The 15149-nt window shown below is 30.7% G+C and overlaps 1 protein-coding gene across 1 annotated transcript in view; it reads right to left on the minus strand.

Moving 5' to 3' along the window:
- The window catches only part of ifc (delta4-sphingolipid-FADS-like protein ifc), a gene marked incomplete at its 3' end in the record, with an annotated part of 31912 nt that extends 23044 nt beyond the window's left edge, over positions 1–8868 (minus strand). Inside the window, exon 1 of the mRNA XM_088236223.1 lies at positions 8602–8868. Coding sequence (XP_088092349.1) covers positions 8602–8683 — 82 coding nt within the window. The remainder of the gene's footprint in view (positions 1–8601) is intronic.
- Positions 8869–15149: the final 6281 nt, after the last annotated feature.

The following is a 15149-nucleotide window of genomic DNA, read 5'->3' on the forward strand; positions in this document are numbered from 1 at the left end:
AATCATTTGTATCTGGCGTGTTAATTAATTTTTTTAATTCAATGCTTGAAACATAAATCAACATTAATATATAAAATCAGCTTTAAAACTACCTTTTTTTTTTTTTTAAATGTTGTTACTATTTTATTTTATTTACTACATCTGAGCATGTTTTTCATTCTTTATTTCAATTCTTAATTTTTAATTACTATTACAAATTTTATTCATTTTTAATATTATTACCATTTGTAAATACTCACTACAAACTACAAACTCTAAAATATATTTTTTTCACTTAAATTTTAATTTTTAAACAACTTTCATTTATGTTTTTCTTTTTCCTTCTCTTTTTTATACTTTCATAATTAACCTTACATATAGGTAATTGCTTTTTAATATGGAAACTTCACTGGTCCATTAGAATTAAGTCTAATTGTGTAAAATATTAAACTTTGTAACTGTACTGTATGTTTCCTGAATAAAAGAAAAGAAAATAATAAAATAAAATAAAAAATAAAATAAAATAAATAAAAGAGAACTAAAATAAAACTAATTATTAACAATGTTCTTACAAGGTTACATCATTTTGCAAAAATGTTAGAGATGGGACAAATTGATCGAATAAAAAAAATATTAATTTGATGTTGTTCATGAAAAAAGTATAAATGTCTAATTTTTTGGTGAATAATTGTGTTAAACACACTATAATAGGCTTGTTTTTGCGTTTTTTATATCAATTTTCGGAAACAGAGTTTCATGATTTCATGAAAAAACTGATAAAATTGATTTGATCAGTGATCAGTAATTTCCCATCACTAATGAAATTAGTTTGACAGCTGTCATTCTAATCAAGCTATATTTTAAGGACTATAGGCAATTTTAAAGAATATATTTTTTTACCCTCTGATCGCACTGTCATTTTCAATAGGCTAATCTTTTGGACGAAGACCAATTTCAAGTTGGTTACTGTCAGGTGATTCATTGGTAATTGGTAGTAAGTAATAGAGAATTCTTGACTCACCACTTGAGCAAAATGCTAACCAACGCTAATTGAAATAACACTCTACAAACATGAGGAAATTTTAACTTCGATTTAAGAGAGCACAATTAGTCATTTTAAAATTATTTATTTAATAAATGATTTTGATTTAGAAATTACGCAGGGAAACACAAATTTCGTTGACTTATAGTCCTTAAAGTATAGCTTGATTAAAATGACAGCTGTCAAACTAACATGAATAGTGATGGTAACACAGAGATGACATCACAGTCATTTAAATAATAAAACCTGTTCAGAATCCATGTCCGGGACTCTGCCATTTGCGAATGTCAGCTAGATGAGGAAGATTTAAACCATATTTTTTTTGGATGCCCCATAAATGATTGTTATCCTGATTTCCTATCCGACCTCTCTGATATTAATATCCCATTCCCTATTCATATTCTAACTCTCCTGTCCCCACCCAATAAACGTGTATTTAAAATCCTATGTAAATATCTACTTGTAAATGGTGTAAAGCTGTAAATATGTTTTATTATTATATGTACATATTATATTAAATACTAACATACTAACTTGAACATATTATATTACTAACACATGTGTATATATGTAAAAAAAAAAAAAAAACTACTCGACACTGGCCAGAACACCCAAGTTGAGATGTGAAAAGGCCATGAAAAAACGAAGAAGAAGAAGAAATAATAAAACTTTTGAAAATCATAGCGATATTACATAAGAATATCTATTTTTAAATTTGGCTTAATTTATAGTCTATTAACTGTTTTTAAAAAGGCTTGCTCATTGAAGTTGAATAAAATTGAGTAGTGAAAGGGTTAGGGAACAAATTGGAGGTCAGAGTTTACAAAAGCAGAACAATTGTTGGAGTTGAATAAGGTTAATACAGACATAGGCATTTTAGTTTAAACACTATAGAAATGTTCTAAAATCAATTGTTGACTCATTCTAGTATTGAACTGTTAACCTTTGAGCCCAAGCGTCCGTTCAAATACACTGGAACCCATTTTACAGTTTCAAAATAACACAAGTCCAAATATTTTTTTAAAAATTTAAATAATTTAACCTAATAGTCAAATAGAGTCGCCCATACAGAGAAAAAGCATTCATCATTTGTAAATAAATATGCTGAAGTGCGTAAAAAGTTTTCTCTATCCTCATCACATTATTAACATTGTGAGAAAATACTAATGTTTATTTGAATTTATTTATTTATTTTTGCAACACAACCGGCCAGGAGGCCCAATTACAGTGGTGAATTACATCACAGAACACCCAGGCTTGAGAAAAATCACGTTTTAATTTTTGTGTTCTCACCGGGAATCGAACCTGGCATCTTCCGTGCGTGAGTCGAGCGTCTTGACCACTACACCACGGAGTCTTTCATTAAATCTAAGCCTCAGTTAGTTGACACGTTTTTTATGTGGGCAGTTTGTTTGAACGGACTCTGATATTTTTTTATTTATTAATAACAAATAAAAATACAATATTACAACTAAATACAATTTACATTAATCAAACACATATATTTACATTGACGTTTCCCATTACGTAAAAGAAATAAACAATTCTTGTGTACATAATGGGGAGTGAGGTCTTACAATAGTTTATGTTATTTTAATTAATAATATTTTTAGAATAACATAAACAAATTACAAAAAAGATATAAACGATGTTTTCAATCAGTGTTACATTTAGAAGAATTATATGTAGATGTAATTTTTACTTCTTTCTTGAATATATTGTATTCCTGACTGTACTTTTTATTATCTTTGTTCATTTCATTAAAGAAAAATAAAATATGACTTTTATTCGTTGTTCGATCTTTCAAATGAATTTATCCATAGTAGTGTAGTGGTAGCAGAGTTGATTCTAGATACATTGGATTATTAAAATTCATTTATGACAATGCTTCAATGGATGTGAGGATTGACGAGGACCCAAAATTGATCGGATTAAAATAGAGAAAGGTGTCAGACATGGGGACGTAATATCGCCACAGCTCTTTATACTAGCCTTGGTGGATGTTTTTTAAACCCTGATTTGGGAGAATAAGGGTGTAAAGATCCATGGCATGTACTTGAGTCACCTCAGATTCGCAGATGACACAGTGGTCATAAGTAAAGACACGTATAATGGACTCAGTGTGGACGTAGACATTTTTAACTGCACGTTGCATTTGTACAGAAAATTTCTTCATGGGGTCGATTATTTGGGATAGTTGCTGAATGTGCGTCTTGAGTGGTTTATGCCTTGTATATGTGCCGCATGTAATGTATATGTTTGTGTATGTTTTATATGTGCTTTCATGTGTGTGCGTGGATGGCTCGGAGTGTGCATTCGGTATTTTTATTTATTACCTCCATGGAAAACGCAAATGTTAAAAATTATTATTTTTTCACTTGAAATTCTTATTTATTAATTTTGTTGGTCACATTTAATGTTTATATCTTTTGCATAACTTATGAAAACTTAATTGGTCTTTTTATGTTAAAAAATTGTTGTTTTTAATACTTATTATGTATGACTGTATGTTTTCTGAATAAAATAAAAATAATAAACTAGGCGAAATGATTGTGGAACTACACAAGGCTTCAAAAAGGATTGGTTTGGAAATTAATATTGATAAAACAAAGGTTATGAGTCCAATAAAGAGAGACGTTTTCATTAACAATAATAAAATCAAATTGGTTGATGAATACATATATCTAGGACACAAAGTCAAACTTGGTAAAGATAACCAGACAGCGGAGTTGCCAAGAAGAATAGGGCTAAGTTGGGCTGCTTTCGGCAAACTAAAATATGTTTTTGAAAATAAACAAGTGTCTGTATGCTTAAAAAGACAAGTCTACGAAACATGTATATTGCCGGTGACGACATACAGACTAGAAACCATGTCTGTAACGCAGAAAAGTAGCCAAAAACTAGAGTGCACGCAATGATTCACGGAAAGACAGATGCTCGGTGTATGTCTAAGAGACATAATAAGAAATGAAGAAATAAGGCGCCGAACCGGAGTCGTGGATATCATGGATCGTCAGCAAAATTAAAATGGCAGAGGTGAAGGTGGACCCAGAATAATGAAATGGAGACCATGGGCACACTAAAGAAGTGCCAGAAGGCCACAGAAAAGATGGGTCGATGACATTGCTGGTATAACATGGATGATAAAAGCGGGTGATGGGAAGGAATGGAGACGTTTGGAAGAGGCTGCCATCCGGCAGTGGAGAGAATAAGGCTGAAAAAGAAGAAGAAAGTAGTGGTGGCTTTTGAATACTATGCTTGAGGTCTGGGTTCGATTCCTAGGAGGGTCGACTTGATATATTGATTAAAAAAGTGGTTTAACACTACAATATATCCCGTTCAATGTCGATCACCTTATTCAGGTAACAGATGATTGATATACAATGAATTCAGTGTACCAATGTAGTGCCTTATGCGCCATCGGGTGTGGATAGGAGGTTTCAGTGAAATATCTAACTATTGAGTCTTATTAGGTAGATTTTGTGATATTTTTATTGATCGATTGATTGAGTTTGGCATTGAATAAATTGTGTTAAATGGAGCGACTGATTTGTATAACAACCATAAATAATTTTCTATTCACAATTTACAACACAGCAGAATGCTTAAATTTTATTAAGGATAATGTTTATTACTTAAATTATTCAACGGCTTATGCTTTAACAAAATATAATAAATAATGATAAAAACAAAATACAAAACACTTTTGTAGATAAACTAAATGAAAAATGCAGTGAAATCTGCTTATTTCAACACTTGCCATCAGGGTGAAACAAGATTTTCAGCCGAAATTGAAACTTATTGAAACAAGTTAAGAGTCACTCAAAATCAGGCATTTTACACCTTACAAATTCATTAAATGAAATACAAAATTGAATAAAAGTAATAAATTTAATGGTTCGTTGCTACATTATACATATAATTATATTTAATTAATTATAAAACACGTACATAGTTTTATCCACTTTTATTTATAATTTTTATCAGCGAACGCGTTTTGTCGTGACTAACATCATCAGACTGGTGGGAGACTAAACTATTTCTATGTTATATACAAGTGCAAGCAGGTTATATCTTTAATCTTCGCAAATTTGACCACATAACTGAGTATCGCACGCAACTACACTGGCTCAGCATCAGGCATAGAAGAAACATTCACATTCTATCACTTCTTCACAATATCCCACTTCGCCTGTTTATCTGAGAGAGCTCTTCCAACCTCTTTCACAACACGGACTATCTCTTCGTTCTAGTAACGAGAGAACCCTTTTAATATTATCGGTATGTTTTCCAATTTATATTTTTGTTTAATTTCTTAATTACTCATTTTATATATTATAATGTGTATTTGTGGTTCAATTTTTATTATTATCGGTATGTTTTATAATTTATAATAATTGTGTCTCATTTATTTACTATTAATGGCATATTTTCTAATCTATTTTTATGATTCAATTTTTATTATTATTACTTGCATGTTTTCTAATTTAAATTTATATTGATTTTTTATATTGTTATTATTATTCTTTGAATTTATTAAGCATCATTTAATGAAATTAAAAATAAAAAAAACACATGAATAAAATAAGGTCCTTCCTAAACACAGGAATTTCCTAGCTAGTCGGGACCTGAAACAAATAAACTCTGTACATTTTAAAACTGTGAAATACTAAATAAATAAATAAATAAATAAAAATACCCTGTCATCGCTCTAATTTTCTTGCCTCCTCTTTTACAGTAGTAGCCGCTCGATTGTGGAATAATCTACCTACTAATGTTAGAGACGCCCCTTCTTTATTTACATTTAAGTCAAGATTGAAATGTCACTATCTGAATATTTAAATGAGGAACTTCAGCCCTATGGGAAATTGGATACAAAAAATGTTTTCTTACGCGGGGTAAAAATTAGTGCATTAAATTGTACCGCAAAGTTTCTTGAAAATGTACAGAAAAAATAATAAAAAATATTTTGATAAAAACGCACTACTTTAAATGACGTCACTGGTTCATGTGAATCAACCTATGATCTGAGAGCTATGGAAGATTTCCGGTCTGCTTGTCGCTTCTGGACCAATGGGAAGAACTGAATGAGAATAAGCGGAAATGAACCTCTGACGTCACACGCGGAGTTATTTCAGAAATACAAAACTTTAAAAAATCGTAGCGCCGATAGTACGATATGTAAAAAAAAAAAAAAAAAATTTGACTTAGTTTAACAGTCTATTAACAAATAAAAAATTTGAAAAAAACCACTGAACTTCCTCATTGTTACTTTATCCTTCTTCTTTCCTTCCCATCTCCTCTCCTCTCTTCATAGCATAGTGTTATTTTTTTAATTTTTTGAACACGTGTAAAAACTACATTAAGTTTTAATTAGTATGAATGTATTATTGTTTTATGTTTTTTCTTTAAGTGTCCTATGTTTTTATTTTTCTTTCTCATGTACTCGTATTTAAAATTATATAAACTCTTATAAATAAACAACCACAATAGTGTAAGTTACTCTCCGAACACAAGAGTTAGTCTCTTTTTTTGGAGAGTTACAGTGATAACGTTTACTAGATGTGTAAAAGTAGATACGTATATATATTTTTTAAAACATGTACCTTTTATGAATTTTATTGATAAAAAAAAAATATTAAAAAATGTAAATGAAAATAATGGTTTATATCCATAATATTACATTCTATAACAAATAAAGAGATTATAATGAATAACTTAGAAAATATTGAAAGCCAAAAAAATTAAATTAAGAGAAAACTTTAATTAATAATATTATATTTCAAATACATACCCCTGCTATCAATATTCCCCATAATTAGGAAAACCCCACCACCCTCTCCACCTCACATTACATTGCCCCTTCCGCCCTACCCAATCAGTACCTAAGTACTAATCTGTGTATACATTTTAGTTTAGATTGTATTTTTTTTTTTTTTTTTTTATAAAAAGAAATATTTGCGTTCTTATGATTTACCCAAATATTTAATTTTGAGGGCCATTCTCAACGAGTTGTAAATAACTCACTATTAGAAAATGGAATCAAGTTGGGGTAGAGTGGGATTCGAACGACGGACCTTTGGTCCGTGAGTCCGAGACACTAGCCACGGGACCACAACCCGATTTACACCTGATGATGGGAAAATTCAGAATACCTGAAACTCATCATCATCATCATTCCCTTTCCGCACATAGGGTGCATAGGGCACTGCATTGGTACATCAATCGCAGCGTGTCTTGATAATTTTTGTAACATGAAGGTAAGATGATCAGTCTCACGCTTCTTTTAATTCTTTTGATGCGATTTTTAAGAAAGATAGGCTGGAGGTTGGGCTTATCCAGAGACCAATATACGTATAATGAGTTAGAAACTACCTTAAATATATCTTCTCTTCAAGACCGTCGAAATAAATCCAACCTTCTAGTCCTATTTAAAATTTTCAGATCACTCTTTGATGCGCCTGAACTACGGAGCTCGATAAAATTAAATATCTTAACTAGAAACCTCAGACTAAACTTACTCTTTTATACCGATAACCATAGAACTAACTATGGTTTTCATTCCCCTATGCCCAGAATTCTCAGGTCTGCCACAAACATACCAGTCTTGATTTCTTTGATAGCAAGTTGTCTTCTTTCAAACGATCACTGAACCAAATTCAATTATAAACACCTCTCTCCCGCTTCCACTCCCACCGAGTGTACTATATACCATTGTGTCTTTCTACATTCCTTTATAATAATTTTCTATGTATAAATATGTCCTTAAAAATGCCCACTGGGCGTATATATAAACAAATAAATATATTATCATACCCTTAATTTTAAATCAGAATATATAATGTCACTTTAGCTTAGTTAGAATGTAAGTTTAAGTATACAATTGTAAAGCGCCCTTGAGGTGATTTTTCACAAAAATGGCACTGTATAAATCAGCCAAATATTATTATTATTAATAATATTACAAATGATGTTTAGTTGTAAATAAGGTATATATGTATAGTGCATGTAATATTAAATTCTACAACATGTGTAAATATTTAAGTAAAGTAAAATCTGCATCTCGACATTGGCTAGAACGCCCCAGTTGGGGGTGAAAAAGCCATAGAAGAAAGTAATACATACTAAAATCGGTTTAATAAAATAATAATGTTCTGTCCTAAAGTAAAACAAATAAAATATTTTGCACTAATAACAAGTTATGTAAGATCGTGCTTTTTTACTGTTAATTATTCGTTGCACAAAAAGTTTTGTTTGATTAAAAAATTAGTAGTTTGAGTGGTTCAGAATCTAAATATTTGCTTAGATAAAAATATTGTGTAAATAATGTACGGACGCGTGTATTCAGTCAAGTAAATAGAGATAACACGCTACCCAATAAACGAAAGATCTAGCATTTAAAAAAAAACAAATGAATCCCAAAAATAATGACAAATAAAATACGTATTTTAATGCATTTTATAACTGTAATATTTTCAGTAATTTTAGAGGAACGCGGCTAAAATTGATCAAGATGTGAGTTAGCATGTTTCAGCTACGTGCACACAACGAATATTTCTAATTAATATGCATTTACATACTTAAAATAATGTCTCTTCTTTTGGCATGTGGTTCCTCCGTGTAGACCCATTCGAAATCGGTCTTTGTTACATGGGCCCCCATTATTTCACAACTTATCACTTATGACGCAAATAAACGCAACACCATTTGTAATTTTATTATTATGGAAAGCACTGAAAATCAAACGCGGAGCGGAACGAAATATTTAAAATACCAGCCGGCGAGTTTGACACTAGACGGCCATGACAGTTAACCGCGCGCCGCGCCCCCACCGCGAAAGATGGCGAAATAATTCGAAATTTGAATGAAGAACGAAGTATATCATCTTCACAAAATTATAAAACTCCGCGTATTTGTTTAGCGATACCATTGAAAAATGCGGCACAAAATAGAGACATTCTGCAAAAACATATTATCGGTAAGTTTTCCATAGTCAAGAATGTCAAAGATATGTTTATACCACTTTGATAAGTGGCATGATTACTGATCAAGGCGTTCGAGAACTCCAGACAGCCGATTGTCAGGTGTGCGAAACTACAGATTTTTTTTAAAAATATTTTTATTATAAAAAAACATTTTGCACGAATTTCTTTATAAATTTGGTATAAACCACTTTGGTTTAAGTCCTAATGATGAGGTAGTTATTTTTAACTTATATTCAAAGTGGTTTTGCCATGTCATAATTTGTTTAGCTTTATTATTGAAAAATGCAGTACAAAATAGAAACATGCTGCAAAAATATATTAGCGGTATGTTTTACATAATCTAGACAGCCGATAGTCAGATGTACAAAATTGTGTAGATTAAAAAAAAAAAATTTAACATAAAAAAAAACGGTTGGCACGAATTTTTGTATAAATTTGTATAAACCACTTTAATGTTATTCCTAATGATGAGGTAGTAACTTCGGAACCAGCCGGTGTAAAACTAAAAAGTAGTTTATTTTTAATATTGAAAGCATTAACTTTGTTATCAAACGTTTTACTTAAAGTCATTAAGAGCTCAAGTATTTATCTTTTTTATTGAAAAAAAAAACAAAAAAGTCAATTTCTTTTTTAAAAAATATTTGTGACGCGTTTGTCTTGTTAGGACATTATCAAACTAGTTTACTAATTACCGGTAACGTGAGACGAGAATGACCAAGGAAGACGTGGCATGATCAGATATACCAAAATCTTAAGTCTGGTCATGTCAAAAGCAGCCAAAATCGAAGGGCATGTATGACAAGATGTATGAATGTGGAAGGAGCTAGGAATGTATCCCATGTTAGACGTGTGTGGGGCGGTCCATTCTCTTTGCTTACCCCTACGGAGAAATGGCGTGATGGTATTAGTAGTAGTAAGCCCATTGTAAAATGCGGTACAAAATAGGGACATTCTTCAAAAATATATCTGCGGTAAGTTTGCCATATTTTAAAATGCCTAAGATATGTTTTTGAATAAGTGGCACTATCACTGATCAAAGCGTTCGAGAACTCCAGACAGCCGACTCTCAGGTGTTCGAAACTGTACAGATTATTTTTAAAAGTATTTTATTATTTTTATTATTTTATTTTTATTCAAATGAAATGAAATATAAAAAGCATTCCACACACATTTGTTTATAAATTTGTTAAAACCACTTTAATTTAAGTCCTGATGATGAGGTAATAACTTCGGAACCAGTCGGCATTTAGCTAAAAAGTGAATAATTAAAATTTATAGGCAATCAGATGAAAAAAATATTTAATATTTTTAATAGATTAGGTACTTTGAAACAAAAATGAATTATGATCATAATTTCCCTATCCGTACCCAGTAGTGTAAAAGGCAGATCATTTTACTCCAATCAAAGCGTATCTGGATAATTTTTTTCACAAGGAAGGTAAGGTGATCGGTCTTGCTCTTCACGTGTCAGTCCAAGGATAATGAAATTAATTTTGCAGTGTAGAACGTAAAACCACCCTTTAAACTATTCTTAAAGTCCATCCTGCCAGGAGTTGAATCCGATAGGTACCTATAGAGGTGTCCAGGCGGACTAAGAATACAGTTCTGTCTGTGAAATAGAACCAGGACCCTAGACGAGTGTTTTTGACTGGATGGCTGCTCTCAGGAAAAAATCCTGAATAAAGAAATTGAGTGGAGACAAGTCAACTTGTTGTGTAGTGGTTGATGTATTTTCTTACTATTCTTGAGGCCCTGGGTTATATTCCTGGCAGGTTGGACGTAAAAATATTTTTAAAGGTAATATTTATTAGTTCTTGGACTGATAACTGAAGTGTAGGACTGATCACCTTACCTTCATGTAACAAGTGATTGAAATACGCTCCATTTGGTTTACCAATGATGTGCTCTATGGACCAATTGATGCGGAAAGAAGAATACTGATGATGATTTTGTATACGCCTCAAGTATGGTTGACTATTTTCGATAGTATTTTTGTGAAAAATTACTTCAAGGCCGCTTTACAATAATTTTATACGTAAACTTATGATCGAACTAAGCTTAAGTTAAATATTATATTCTCTGATTTTAAAATTGTGAGTATGATAAACGACAGAAGTGAGATTTCAGTTGAGATCTAAACTGAAAGAGACCATCGATGATTTGCAAGTGTGAAGGCAATTGGTTCTAGGCAGAGGGGCCGGATACGGCAAAAGTACGATCTCAAACCTAGTGTTTGGGCTGCGCTGGATTTTAACTAGTTTTCCTCTGCTTGAATCAAATTCTGACCTAAGACTAAATGTTCTTTAACATGTATTTTCTAAAATATAAAGGTCCGATCATGTATTAAATGATTAAGATACGCTGTTATCAGAGTACCAATGTAATGCCCTATGCATCACTGGGTAACGAGAAATGATGGTGATGATGAAATAACAAAAAACATGTTTTTTATCGGAAGCGAAAATATTTACTGGAAGCGACGATTTTAGAATAGACAAAACAGTTTGTCTGTATTTATTTTTTGCACGACGTACAAAAATAATTGAATCATAAAAGGTTGTCTTTTTTGTGTGTGGTATTTCGTTCCGTTTTTATTTTTTACTTTTTGCTTGAATACCTATTTCTAATGTAAGATCTGTACCTGCTTATAAAAAAGAATAAAATTAAAAAAACCTTCTGTAAAGTAGAAAATTAAAAGTAGGTACTATTTTATCTTTTATTAAAAGATAAAAATGTTTCAGTGGCCGCTGGTTTATTATCAATGACGATACAAACGAACCACGTGATGATACACTACGATCGTCCATTGGTCAACATACGTGTATAAAAAAGTGACAACACTTTTACTGTTCGATTATGGCGAGTACGAATGCAAAACACATTCAACAAACGGTCATAGAATTATGCATTGGTAAATCTTGGACTGAGAAAATGACAATGACTTTTTAAGTAAAACGCATATATTGGCATTGGAAAATGCCGAGTTGCCAATATGACAATTTATTTGAAGTTAGGTACTTTTCTGGGAATATTTTTAATATAAATTACATGCTTGTAGGGAGGTGAGTAATTAAAATTATCACAATAATTATATTTGTTATCAGGTTATTAAAAAATAATTCTACTCTCATATCAGTGTTTATTTATTTACGAGCTCAACCCGGCGATGCTTTGCTATTGCTAGATTTGAGTACATACTTGTATAGAGATTGAATGAACACAATCGAAAGTTTGATATCAATTATTTTTTTATTTTTATTTAAATCTTAAAGTAGGGCACACATATCATACATATTGTTATGTGTGTTCTAATAATAACATTACAAATATATTTAATTTATAAATTGTTTATCACATATGTCTTGACCATTATTTTAAATTTTGATATGTTTTTTTCTTCATAAATATTTTTTTCCATTTCGTAATACTTTTTAATTGCTTTAAATAAAATTGAATTTTGTGACTTTGCCTTTTTCCTAAATGGAAGTCTAATTTTGTTCTTTTCTCTAGTATTGTGATCGTGTTCATGCTGGTTCCGATCAATTTTTTTCCAAAATTCTGTTTTTTTATTAGAGTTTATAATTTTATGAACAAATATCATTGTATTGTAAAATATTCTTTGTTTATATGTTAATAATTTCATTTCATTTACCATCGACTTTACCCTGGTATATCTGTTTTTTTTTCAAAATGATTCTAAAGGCTTTATTTTGCAATACAGCTAGTTTATCTATGTTTTCTTTGTTTGATAAAAATAAAATGCTACTACAGTAGTTAACGTGTGGTTCAATAATTGCTTTGTAAATAGTTTTGCAGGAGTCCTTATCAATAAATCTTCTGATCCTTCCCAAAATTGATATTTTTTTTGCAATCTTATTTATTACCATCTTAGCGTTTTGGTGAAATGTAAGTTTTGAATCCAACATTACACCTAAATATTTTATTGTATTTAGTTCAAATTAAATATGTACACATAGAATTAAGAATAGTCCAGAAAGCGCGTAGAATAATATTTGAATACATCGGACTGTGTCCGAAAATTCTCCCACTTTGCCCCACTTTCGCCACGCGCATTCGCAAAGTCGCCACGTAATGTAGTCAGATGAGAAAAAATATAATCATAATACAAATGTAAGGTAAAAAAATCAATTTGTTAATTTCTCTGAAAATTTATTGTTCACGCGGAAACATTGATTGACACAACAGAGTAAATAAGTAGAGGGTCATTTAATAAGAGTAATTTAATTTATTAACTTTGAACTTAAAATATAAAACAAATTTTATTTTACATGAAACGGATATTTTTATATCATGTTAAATAATATTTTATGTTTTAAAGATAATGTCAGCCAAATGTCCACCACGGCGTTGTTTAATCCGAGGTTCAATTTTCATTATTTCTCTTATTATATGAGCAAAGTAGGGTAAAAAATTTACTACCCTGGCAACACGAAATTTCCATTTTGTTTCTTTGACAATCAGACAGATGGAAAAATAATTCAATTTTTAAATAATGCATTTGCGACAAACACATTCATTTGATAATTACACATGAAATGTGATTGCATCTTGTTTCTTTAAGATCCTAACAGTATTTTTACACTTTAAAAGGACACAACACGGCAGGGGCGAATGCTCCTTATAATCGATTACATGCAGCTCACCATATTTTTTTGACATCGTAAGTAATGTTTTATAATACTGTAGTATTATTAGGAAAAAACACATCACCAAAAAAATATATTACTTTTCTTGGGTAAGTAAATTTATATAATATTCCTTTATTCCATACAGCGACCAGTTGCGCCTCTATTGGCCAAAATTATTACTACTGGATTACACGAGATTACTCTGCTCACTTTAAAATCACTAATTCAAATACGTCTTTAACCTAAAACTTTAGAATCTCGTTCGAAAAATTACACTTGCGATTACAGTAAAATCTTACAGCTTTCATTAATGCAATTTAGTCTTTCAATACTTTTTCATAAGGGCTAGTATTCTTTAAAATACGTCAATTTGACTTACGACAGTCTAAGGGAGGTGACAATATACGCACTCTTTATGTGTGAGAAAGAGATAACGAATATATTTTGTATGTCTTAACACAGAAGTTACAATAATAAGTATGTAACTTATGTTTCGGTGGTTTGAAAGTAAATTTGCTTTAAAATAAATAAATATTTTGATATTTTAATCGAAAAGAATTGATATTTTAATCCATAATATAGTATAAATCCTTTAGTGGGTTTTAAAAAACAAAGATTCGCTAATTGTTTTTTAATTGTAATTCGTTTTTGTGCATACGATGACAGTTGAATATTGTAAGTTATTCTTCAGTATCCATTTAAACTTTTAAAATTTAGTTAGAGTTATGATAAAAACGTTACTAGTGTATAGTATTAAGAATAAATATATATGAAGAATTATAATATGCATAACTTATGTCGTTTTGTGAATAATAATGTGATATAAAAGTCGATGAAACAATGCTTCTTAAAACGTAATTATGTTTTGTTTGGTGAACTATCGTACTCGGTAAGGAATACTTTTAAATTATTTAATTATTATCATTAATTAAGAAATAGTGTTTTATTTCAAGACAAGTTATACTAGTCTGACTTAACCAAAGATGCACCGATACGCTAATTATCCAGTTTATTAATTACTTTTTCGACGCAAATCCCAAAACGCGAAATAGCTGCGCAGATGGGTCGTTGCTTTCTAATGACGCAGGCGGGGTACGAGTCCATAAGGGTTCCAATTTTTTTTTTGCAATTTTGTTTTTTTAAATTGTATTTTTAAATCAAATGTTTGTGCTTCATTAGAAAATATTTTTACTGAAACTATTAGCCGCTGGAGCCATTTGTTAGTAATTATTTATTAAATATAAAATAGACTTGTTTTTTATATGTCATACTACCGCTATAGACATTTTATCAGAATTTTCATAGCTTACCAATTTAAAAATTCACCGCTCGCCACTGCAACACGGCATGGTTAAATTCGAATCAGGAGTTGCGTACTGAGCGACGTCTACAAAGAAACTAATGGGTCAAAACGTAAACCTACTCATTTATGAGTAGTTGAGTCGCCTTCTGTTTGATGTGCGTATGCGGTTACTAGGCTATTCTTAATTCTAT

The sequence above is a fragment of the Micrasema longulum genome, unplaced genomic scaffold (assembly GCF_059751315.1).
Source record: "Micrasema longulum isolate JH-2025_06_02 unplaced genomic scaffold, ASM5975131v1 h1tg001525l, whole genome shotgun sequence".
Lineage (NCBI taxonomy): Eukaryota > Metazoa > Arthropoda > Insecta > Trichoptera > Brachycentridae > Micrasema > Micrasema longulum.